We start from the raw sequence: 12,432 nt of genomic DNA on the forward strand, positions 1-12,432 counted from the left end.
ATAGTAACCGGTTATTTCAGAGATCCAAATGTGATGTCGGGACTGGCGTTCTCCGTGAGGTATAGGTAGCCCAATAGTACTGGGCGGGTGAATAACTAACTGACCCTACCTCTGCCTACCTCCTCCTCGACACTCGTCCCCGGCTGGATGTCTCTTGTTTGGCGGTGTCCGTCTGGCGTGGTGCGCTATGCCATGACGTCACTCTTCTGCTTCCTGGTTCCACGTTCAGTCTTTTGTTAGTTCTTGTTTTAGATTTTTGGCTTTCTTGCATATGAGTTTTATTATTTCTGGAAGTATAGATGTTAGTTGCTCATTCAATCTGAGTATGTGCTAAGGTTTTCTTGGAATATTTTCAAAAAGGTGATGTTGGCTATTGTAATGGGTCAGGAATGCCATTTGAAATTCCTCTGTTTTTTGTTTGTATTAATCAGATCTTTTCTCTCCAACTTGTCTATGGTTTCAATTTGCTGTTGTAGAAATTCTTCCTTGTATTCTCTCTATTCTTCTATCAGCTTTTGGAACGTCTCAATATGTGGCATTTTTGGTATAATGGAAAGTTTTATAAGCAAACAATGGGGACAGCAATGGGAACTCCAGTTGCACCAAGCTATGCAAATCTTTTTGTCGTAAGATGGGAGGAAGAAAAAATATGGAATAATAACCCATTTAAAGACAACATCAAATGCTGGTATCAATACATAAACTATTTATTTTATATTTGGGACAGCCCAGAAAGCCTATTGGAAGAATTTAACAATTATATAGGAAACAACATAATTTTTTTTTTTTTTTAGACTTGGAAATTGACATAAAAGAAATACCAGAACATACTTTGGAAATAAAGTGGAAACAACATGTTATCCAGAAGAAGTAACCATCATAAAAAATGGCTTGAGAATATCCCTGGAGGTCAATTCAGGCAAGTTAAAAGAAATTGTACTGAAAGAAACATATCGAGAGCAGAGCCAAAAAATGAAAGAAAAATTCCAGGAGAGAGAATACAAGGAAGAGTTTCTACAACAGCAAATTGAAAACATAGACCAGTTGGAGAGAAAAGATCTGATTCAATACAAATAAAAACAACAGAGGAATTTCAAATGGCCTTCCTGACCCAGTACAATAGCCAACATCACCTTTTTGAAAATATTCAAAGAAAACATTGGCACATACTCATATTGGATGAGCAACTAACATCTATACTCTATATCAGAAAAAACAAAAATCATATACAAGATAGCCAAAAATCTAAAACAAGAACAAAGTTTTATTCCCTTAGAAAACAACACTAATAATGTAAGGAAAACTAAAGGATATTTCCACTGTTTAAACTGCATGGCCTGTAGAACCACAGGAATAAAAGGGACCAAACCAAAATTGAATTTCCAATCTAATCAAACAAAAAAAGAATACAAATTGAAAGAAAGAATAACCTGCGAAACAGAAGGTGCAATATATCTGCTAGAATGCCCTTGTGGCTACCAATATGTTGGTCAAACCAAACGTAAAATTAAGACACGCGTTGCAGAACATATTTATAATATAAAAAAAGGTCTCCAGACTCAGTCTCCCCCAACACTTTATGGAAAGTCATAAGAAAATCCCCAATGAGTTAAAATTTATGGCAATAGAGAAAGTTTCCTCCCATTGGAGAGGAGGAAACATTACTATAGATTTGAGAAAAAAAAAGGAACAAAGTGGATCTATTTATTAAAAACATTGAAACTGCATGGTCCGAATGCAGACATTGAGCTGAAGGCATTTTATAGAATTTATTATTACTAAACACATTTTAATATATTTACACATTCAGCTAAAATTATTTTTAATATGCAATACCTAAAGAAATTCCAACTAAAGAGAATAAACACCCTAACATGACCCTACCGCTCTTTTTAACTACTTCCGGAAAGGAACTTCCTGTAGCAAACAAAGTTTTAAATAAAGTTTTTAAGTATAAATTCTAACAATCAGGGAGAGTCCTCATCCTTGACAAAGTGTCGACCGACACGAAACACGTTGGGAGGAGTATTGAACGTGGAACCGGGAAGCAGAAGAGTGACGTCATGACACAGCACACCAGGCCAGACGGACACCACCGAACAAGAGACATCCAGCCGAGGGACGAGCGTCGAGGAGGAGGTAGGCAGAGGTAGGGTCAGTTAGTTATACACTCCCCAGCACTATCGGGCTACCTATAGCTCACTGAGAGCACCAGTACCGGCATCACATTCGGATCTTTGAAATAATCGGTTACCATCATAATTCAATTAGCCCCGAAAAAAGCATTTATTGGGGGTGTGACCTAATCGCAGGAGGCATGGCCATGCCCCTCTTAAAAAATAAATGAAGTATAGGATTTGTGGTCAACTTACCGTTGAATCATTTTCTCTTTAGCAGGCTGGGGAACACTGAACAATGGGATTGCAGGTTGGGGCCGTAGCTGGCACTTAATAAAACTGTAGTTTTAAATCATAAACTCCTTACCCCTGCAATCCAACAATCCCAGTACTTCTTCAAAAGAGTCTGGAGAGAAGTAGCAGGAACGCAGTGAAACTAATTAGAACAACCAAACAAACCAGTAGGAAAAAAAAAAAGAAGATAGTCAAGAACCAAAACCTCGCACGACGAGCATGAGGGAGGGATCCGCAGTGCTTCCCAGCATGCATAAGAGAAAAGGATTCAACGGTAAGTTCACCAAAAATCCTATTTTCTCTTGCAGCAAGGCTGGGGAACACTGGACAATGGGACGTTCAACATCCGCCCCCAAGGGAGGGAACGCTCAGGCTGCCTGACCGGAGAACTGTACGCCCAAGTGGGTGCCGCCGGAATCAAAAAACCTGAAAAACGTAAAAATGAGCAAACTTGAGGACAGGGGACCAGATAGCCTCACGAATGTGCTGCTGAAGTCCTGCATCGCAATGCCCATAAGATCGCCACTGCCATAGCGAAAGGCGCAGAGACCCGGGCTGGTGGCAGTCGCACCACACCATAATAGGCTTCAGCGATAACCTAACCGATCCAACACGCAAGGGTCTGCTGAGTAGCTGGCCAACCATGTCATGCACGTCATAAAGAACCTGCAGAGAACAGTGCGTTGTACCAAGACGGCCGACGTGTCCAAGGAAATCTGCAGAGCTCCCCACAACTAGCAGAGCCAGATCATTCCAGTCCTGAGAATTTGCCGAAGGAGGAAGAACTGGAAGGATAACTTCCTGGTGTATGTACAAGGCCGAAACAAGTGTCGGCTAGAACGTAAAACCTTTACGAAGAACCGCACACCCTAAACATGGAACTATATACAGGGAAGGCAATAGCCATAAGGAAGACCAGCTTCCAAGCAACTGAAAATCCACTGAACACAACGACTCCAATGGAGCCTGTATGAGAGCCGATAAAACAAGATTAAGATTCCACGGCTCCATCTGTGGCCGAAATGGTAGCTGAATACGCAGCACACCTTGTAAAAACGGTTTATACCATCGGAAGAAAAGCCAGATGCCGCTGGAAAGAAAATGACAGGGTCTAAGCCTGTATAGTTACAAAACGAAGTTGTCAACGGGCCTCCAAACCCTCCAGAAGGAAGGCCAAGAAACGCGAGAGACGAACCTTGTGACGTTTACACCACAAGAGGTAGTCTCTCCAAAGATGCCACCCAGGGCCTCCCGACCTTGGGAGAACGTTCGTGGAGCCACTAGGATTACAATCATTCGGGAAGCCTCGATGCCGCTTGAGACCTGAGGGAACAGTGGGGTCAGTAGAAACTGATGCTCTGGATGAAAAAAATTCCACCGAACAGTCAAGGCAGCCACTTGCAGAAGCCAGCGGATACCCGGATCACATACCAAACTGTGGAGCCTCGCAAAAAGTGTCAAGAGACCATGAGATCCCCGATAGGAAGGTGGTCTGAACGAACGGTTGGAAGTCCACTGGAAGGAGAGACCACTGCCCTGGGAGTCCGTTGACCAATTTCCCACTACTGGTTTGACCACCACTGACAGTCGAAAGCAAAGTCCTAGCCCCGGAAAGACTTCGGTCTGCCTTCACCATCACCGCTGCACTCTTGTGCCTGCCGGAAGACATACAGATATGCCACTGCCAGGTCATTGTCAGACTGACTGCGACCAGCCGGTGAGGACAGACAGGGCCCCCAATAGAGCCTGAAAGATGGCTTGTAGCGGCCCCAATCGAGCCTGAAAGATGGCTTGTAGCTCTAGCCCACTGAACAGCCAAGCCGTTGTGTGCGGTTACCCAAGGTCCCGAAGCGAAAAGCAATTTCACGGCACCTCAGCCCATGAGACTCACGGCCGTGGTCACAATGAGCCAATCTGGAATGATCAAGGATTGGACCTGGAGGAGAGGAACGGAAACCCTCCACCAATGGAGAGAGTGACGTGCTGTCGTACAGAATGGGAAACTGAGACGAGAGGGATATCGAGCAGCCCTTTAAAGTTTGGAGAATTACCCACTGCAACTCCCACGAGTAGAACCTGGTCCACTGAATCATCCCTAAGTGGAGATCATCACGCCCAACAACCGAATGTTCCACAAGGTTGATGGACGAGGCACCAACCGATCCACTGTCCGCCACAAGAAAACACAGCTGGAGAGAGGTGTCGAAGGCCACCCCCAGAACTGAAGGTGCAGACAAGGAAACAAAGGAGACCTTGCAAAAGTCGGGATGCAGCACTAATCCGAAAGTACTTGAAACCAGCGAACTAGGAAGGTCCGTAACTGTGAAGCCTAGGCATCCTTCACAAGCAGAACATCCGAAGAGCACCGATGTGATACCTTCTGAGCGCACTATGCACAGTAGTACTGACCGTCTTGTGGCACAACTGGAGCAAAATCATGGTGGCTGAGAGGAGTGGAATAATAGCACGTCCTAATGTCACCTAGTTCACCGCTTCCTGGGAAAGAGCGATGTGAAAAAACAACAATGCCTTAGTGGCAGACCTCAGAGGTTCTAGAAGGCACCATAGCGAAAGATGACAAGCACCCAGCTGTCTGAAGACTGCAGTGAACTGTCTCTGAACCGGAGCAACCGGCCTACAACTTGCAAGCGAACTGGGTAGAGAGAGTGCAAGAGACTCCATTAGGACCAAGGCTTCCTTGAGCCGTGTCCACAGCACTGAGAAGCCTGTCCCCTGGAGATTGAAAATCCATGCCGGGGGAGAATCGGCTTGTGTAAGACTGACCTTCCAAGGACGCACCACTTCGAAGGAGGAGCAAAAACATGGAAACAAGCATCCCGCCGTTAGGACGGCCACCTGCAGAAAAGTACTTGTCCGACTGGTGGGGATTATCCAGTTTTGGCCAAAACGTCATTACCAAACAAAAGATAGTGGAAGGAACAAATCTGGTATGAATGCATATTGAAGTCTATTAGGCTTCCACAGTCCAAATAGTCCTCTTGGATAAAGCTCCCATACTGGAGACAAACCAGTCAGAGATTTACCTGCCAGTGATAATACATTACAGTAGCTTTGCTGCCACACTACTGAAACTGGGATCTTGTGCTGTGGAAGCCTAATAGACTGAGTCTCAAGCCAGGAGCTGTAAACTCCATCAGCACATATATACAAGCAGCTGTAACTCATAACAGCTCACTTTGCTTGGGATTGTGCATTGGAAACTCACTTGGTTATCAGCTGCACACATGAACCACAGACCGGACCCCCACTTACCAGGAGTGCCCACCGCAAGCGTGCTTCATAGGTGTCCTCCCAAACTCAGCGGATTGTTCATGCGACTCTGCAACTAGGTATCAATGTGGCGAGAGACTGGTATAACAGTGCGCGCACTTACAGTGCATCCGGAAAGTATACACAGCGCTTCACTTTTTCCACATTTTGTTATGTTACAGCCGTATTCCAAAATGGAATAAATTCATTTTTGCCCTCAAAATTCGACACACAATACCCCATAATGACAATGTGTAAAAAGTTTTATTGAGATTTTTGCAAATTTAATTAAAAAAAATAAAATAATAATAAAAAAAACCCACTAAGAAATCACATGTACAGAAGTATTCACGGCCTTTACCATGAAGCTCAAAATTGAGCTCAGGTGCATCCTCTTTCCACTGATCATCCTTGAGATGTTACTCCAGCTTAATTGGAGTTCACCTACGGTAAATTCAGTTGTTTGGACAGGATTATGAAAGACATACACCTGTCTATATAAGGTCCCACACTTGACAATGCATGTCAGAGCACAAACCAAGCATGAAGTCCAAGGAATTGTCTCTAGACCACCGAGACAGGATTGTCACTAGGCACAAATCTGGGGAAGGGTACAGAAAAATGTCTGCTGCTTTGAAGGTCCCAATGAGCACAGTGGCCTCCATCATCCGTAAATGGAAGAAGTTCAGAACCACCAGGACTCTTCCTAGATTTGACCAGCTGTCAAACTGAGCGATCGAGGGAGAAGGGCCCTAGTCAGGGAGGTGACCAAGAACCCGATGGTCACTCTGTCAGAGCTACAGCATCCCTCTGTGGAGAGCGGAGAACCTTCCATAAGGACGACCATCTCTACAGTAATCCACCAATCAGGCCTGTATGATAAGAGTGGCCAGATGGAAGCCACTCCTTAGTAAAAAAGCACATGGCAGCCCACCTGGAGTTTGCCAAAATGCACCTGAAGGACTCTCTGGTCTGATGAGACAAAGATTGAACTCTTTGGCGTGAATGCCAGGCATTATGTTTGGGGTAAACCAAGCACTGCTCATCACCAGGCCAATACCATCCCTACAGTGAAGCATGGTGGTGGCAGCATCATGCTGTGGGGATGTTTTTCAGTGGCAGGAACTGGGAGACTAGTCAGGATAGAGGGAAAGATGAATGCAGCAATGTACACAGACATCCTGGATGAAAACCTGCTCCAGAGCGCTCTTGACCTCAGACTGGGGCGACGGTTTATCTTTCAGCAGGACAGCGACCCTAAGCACACAGCCAAGATATCAAAGGAGTGGCTTCAGGGCAACTATGTGAGTGTCCTTGAGTGGCCCAGCCAGAGCCCAGACTTGAATCTAATTGAACATCTCTGGAGAGATCTGAAAATGGCTGTGCACCGACAATTCCCATCCAACCTGATGGAGCTTGAGAGGTGCTGCAAAAAGGAATGGGCGAAACTGCCAAAGATTGGTATGCCAAGCTTGTGGCATCATATTCAAAAAGACTTGAGGCTGTAATTGCTGCCAAAGGTGCATCAACAAAGTATTGAGCAAAGGTTGTGAATACTTATGTACGTGTGATTTCTTTCTTTATTTTTATTTTTTAATTACATTTGCAAAAAAACTTTTTACATGTTGTCATTATGGGGTATTGTGTGTAGAATTTTGAGGACAAAAATGAATTTATTCCATTTTGGAATAAGGCTGTAACATAACAAAATGTGGGAAAAGTGAAGCGTTGTGAATACTTTCTGGATGCACTGTATATCATACAGAAAGAGCTATATATATTATTGGATTTTCCACATGTCATTAATTTGACAAGAGACTACTCCAGGCATCAAAGATCCAGTAATTCATTTTTATTAGAGGCAGTATATTTTATTTAAATTTTTAGAAGTGCATTTCAGTCTTTCTATATTGAATAAATGTGATTATTTATAAATGTAATTATATGTACTGATATATTCCATATTTCTAAAGATTATTAACATTATATAGGCGGTGTCTTGAGAATTTTTTTCTGCCATTTCAGGACTTATATAGAATATTATTTGTTTCTTAGTGCATTACCATTGTCTTGTTGTGGTATATCTATATATTAGTAGTGGGCAGACACAAGCCCATTGAGTGAATTTGCTGCTATTAATTAGAATATTCTATTCATTAATTAGCGCCCAGTCTTTTTTGTTTCTCGGTTTATGCTATTCAATTGCATAACTCACAGCAACATCTAGCAACAGTTCACCACGTGTTCCGTGCAGGATTTTAACCAGGTTTCCAATGCTCTTCTCCCAAATGTACAGTGCATGTTGCCGTGCAGAACCTGCCACAATATACTCGCCATCTCCAGAAAAGCAACACTTCTTCCATGGAGTCCTACGGGAAACAAAAAGGGATTCTTGTTAATCTGTCTCCTCTTACTGCCTCAGAGAAAGTTTAAGTTTCCCCAATGGTAGAAAGGGCACTGGAAAAATGGATCCTCCTCATCCTGTATCCCTCCTGTTAACCTGCTCCTTCTCAGTTTACTAATTCAGCAAGGAAACAAAAGAAGGAGCATTCCTGGGTGGACAATGGGCGCATTGATAGAACAACACAGAACATTATCATCTATAGAAGTCAAATACCATATTGAGATGGGTCTCCATGCTATCAGAAGGCGGAGATCCATCTACAAGAACATGTTAGCTACTGTTAAGACTTAGGTCTAAAAATAAAAAGCAGAGCAAATACTTACATTAGTCACATAGAGGAGACTTCATCCACTCCCTTTCACCCCAAGTCCATTTTTTTCCCTAAACATGTACAAGGTCACTACATTAAAAGTTTTGGAGCTTTAATAGAAGATTTGGAAAAATTATCTAAATAAAAAAAATAAGATTACCAATCTCACTTTTAAATAAAGGAAAGCTCTAAAAGACCTACGCCAACAAAGTAATTTGATTATTAAACCGGCGGATAAGGGTGGAGGTATTATGTTGATGAATCAAGATGACTATATAAAAGAGAGGTTAAGACAATTAAATGACTCCACCACGTATAAAAAAATTAAGGAATTATTAAACAGCTATGACCAAAATTAAACTAAAAAAAATAGAGGCACCTTGACAGAAAAAGAGGCGAAATTCATTATGACTGATATTCCAATCACTCCAGTTATGCATCTTCTTCCTAAGGTCTACACGAATACCTTGTGGACCCTCCTGGAAGACCGATCATATCGGGAGTAGATTCAATCTCTGCGAATCTGTCACAATTTATCGATTATATACTTCAACCGCTAGTTTTGTCCAACAAATCCCATCTTAGGGATACTAAGGATTTTTTATTGCTGTTAGAATCCATTATATGGGAAAACGATTATTTTTTAGTGACTGCGGATGCAAGCTCGCTCTATACCACTATAGATCATAAATTTGGTATAGAGGCCATACAACATTTTCTAACAAGATCAGACATTAAAAAAAGAACTCCAAGATTTAGTAATAGAGGGGGTCGAGTTTATTCTTAAGAATAATTTTTTTATATTTAAAGATCAATTTTACATACAAAAGACAGGGACAGAGATGGGCACCAGGTTCGCTCCAAGTTATGCCAACATCTTCATGGGGTTGTGGGAACTTGAAACCATCTGGTCCGACAACCCCTTTGGAGTGAACCTGGTGTACACGCTATATAGATGACATATTTGTCTGGAAAGGCACTAGAAATGTCTTGGAAGAATTCTGCACATTCCTGAATAATAATAACAACAAGAATTTAATTTCAACTTTCGATATAAATGATAAGGTGATCAATTTTCTAGATATAACTGTGTACATTCAAGATGGAAAAATCCAAACTATGAACTACACAAAACCGACGATTAAGGCACTTGCATCTCAGCCACCAGCTGTCATCATGAGTCTTGGCTTAATTCTATACCTATAGGCCAATTAACAAGACTAAAACGAAATTGTACAGTAGAAGACCTATATCATGTTCAGGCTAAAGAAATGACCAATACACTTTTAAGCAGTGGTTATAAAAAAGAAAAAATCAATAGTTCTATTGAGAAGGTAAACAGCCTTCAACGGAAAGATCTCTTACAGGTCACTAATAAAAATTAAAGAGAATACTAGATTTGAATGGACATTTATCACGGAATATAAAGATCAGTATAAATGAATTGAAAAAGTGATAAAGAAACATTGGGGACTTTTAAAGAAAGATCCGGTTATAGGTACTATCGTGCCCAAGAGAAATATCCATATTTACAGAAAAGCTCCCAATCTAAGGAACAAACTCGTATCCAGCTCCCTTCCATTCAAATCGACTACATCGACGATCACATCTAAAGGCTTCTTTAGATGTGGAAGTTGCCTTGGGTGTAGAAATATTAAAAGTGAGGGAATCAATAAGATTGAAAAGATTGTAATTAATAACAAACAGATAGAAATTAGAGATTTCCTAACTTGTAACACCAAAAACGTGGTGTATGCCATAAAATGTACATGTAACTTATTTTACATAGGCTGTACTTCGAGAATGCTTAAAACTAGAATAGGGGAACACATCAGAAATGTGAGAAGGGGGTTAGCATCACACTCTTTGTCATCACATTTCAGTAGTGTTCACAAATGTTCGGTCTCAGAGATTTCAACGTTTTACAACATTAAACATATTAAGGGGAATTTAAGATGCACAGATACAGCCACCAAATTAGCTAAAGCAGAAATGAGTGCCATTTATGAGTACAAGACTCTTTCCCCTCAGGGTTTAAACGATGATTTCAAGCTTAAGTGGTTTTTATAAACTAAAAGAAATATAGTTCCATTCAGTTTTTTGGATTATAGAAGACATAGCTTCCATTATCATGTTATCGTCTTATGTTTTAGTTATGTTTTCTATTATTTTCCACACCTGTTATTCATTAGCCATCTATATGTTATTTTTGTCCACATAAAATGGTAATTTACTTATTGTTGATTTATATATCAACATTACTATGTGTTTATCTCTTATTGACTATTGATAATCATTCTAGCCTGGTTTACATTTTTTTGATTATGTAGTTGTATATGTATATATATATATATATATATATATATATATATATTTATTATATATATATATTTTATACTAATGGTGATATATCTATATTTCCACATATGCCTACTTATCGGCCCGTTTTGAAGAACCTGTTTATGTTTACTGTGATCGTCTTGGTGATGTGATACACGCAGCTCAAAAAGTCCGTCCTTGTCTCACTGTATGATGAAAGTTTGGCCTTAAAGCGCGGACTACATATCCCATGATCCTCTGCAACATAACATCCGGTTTCCAGTGGCGGCGCGTCACTTCCGGTTTCGGAGATCAGAGCGTGGACTACATATCCCATGATCCTCGGCAACATAACATCCGGTCTCAAGTGGTGTCGCATCACTTCCGGTTTCGGAGATAATATGAATACTGAAGTACCCATAGATCCAGGGTGACCAGCGTCACTTCCAGAGAATATATGAAAAGTAAAGCACCCTTGGATCTAGGGTGATCGACGGAACAATATATGTCACTTGGAATTTTGATATCACCATTGCTATATTTTATTTATATCTCTCTGTTGCCGATCATGTTTTATTCAGATTTGCATCAATCTATTGTCTAGGACTACATTTCCCATGAGGTACCGACCGGAAGTCTGGTCGTTTGTCAATAATACATACAGCAATTTATTTTAAAACATAAAGTTTTGATTTAATGATTTTTAGATAGTTAGATATCGATTGTTCCAAAGCCAAATAGAATTTAATATATGGATGGAATATCTTTAGGTATTCTCTCACCTGTTTCAGATCAGTGACTGTGTAGCTGATGACCACTTCCTGTGTGTAACCAATTGGTTAATTTTCACATAAATACCGAGCTCCCCACACCAGCAGCATGTCTTGAAAAAGGTCCCAGTGACCAAAATGCGTTGACATATTACTGAAGTTGTGAGTAGCCCAATACTTGAATTCTGTTATTTTTTCTCATCGTACATTTTGGACTATTTTTTCTTATATTATTTAATTTTTTATTTTTTTTTGTCTTGGACTTTTATATGTATCACTCTATGGTGTTATGCATGCACCATTTTTAGATTTTTTTTTTAGTAGTTGTCAAATTTTTTTTACTTATTAAAATTTATTGGATGAAAAAAACTGTATGGATTTACACTTTGGAGGATTTACATTGAAGGACTAAACACTGTTGGAAATAGATACCTTTATAGGAGTTCCATTGTGCTATTCAACGTGAGTTGGGGTATGATTCTATATCTTTTCATCCAAAAGAAACCTCTCTGTGATTTAACACCTATGATATAGCGTGAGTCTGGGTACGCTATTACTAGAAAGTGTTTACATCTATTGGAAATAATTATATATATGTATCCACAATAATTTGCAAGAAAGATACCTTTAGGTTTCTACATACAACAATGAGAAGTGAGTTTTGGTATGCCAATCTGTTTAGGAAGATTACTAACATCAAAAGATACCTTTTATTATATATACTCGCCACATCTGATGTGAGTGGGGTACGCTATGATATATCATCTCAGAACAGACATCTTATGCTGAATGATATTTCCATGTTTGATGGGGTTTTTTTTAAATTGAGTATTTTTTATTGAGTTTTCGAACAAATACCCAACAACAATTAGAAAATGCAGAATATCTGCGTTAAGGCAGATGTGAAAACATATAAAACATAAATTGGGGAGAAACATATAGCAATGT

General features: G+C 40.4%; 1 protein-coding gene across 3 annotated transcripts in view; it reads right to left on the reverse strand.

Moving 5' to 3' along the window:
- The window catches only part of RBBP5 (RB binding protein 5, histone lysine methyltransferase complex subunit), a 111,755-nt gene that overhangs the window by 53,572 nt on the left and 45,751 nt on the right, over nt 1-12,432 (reverse strand). For all 3 annotated transcript variants that reach the window (XM_088479655.1, XM_088479656.1, XM_088479654.1), the window contains exon 8: nt 7,897-8,050. In XM_088479655.1, coding sequence (XP_088335781.1) covers nt 7,897-8,050 — 154 coding nt within the window. The remainder of the gene's footprint in view (nt 1-7,896; nt 8,051-12,432) is intronic.

This window comes from Taudactylus pleione, unplaced genomic scaffold, assembly GCF_031769625.1.
Source record: "Taudactylus pleione unplaced genomic scaffold, aTauple2 ptg000242l, whole genome shotgun sequence".
In the NCBI taxonomy this organism is placed as follows: Eukaryota; Metazoa; Chordata; class Amphibia; order Anura; family Myobatrachidae; genus Taudactylus; species Taudactylus pleione.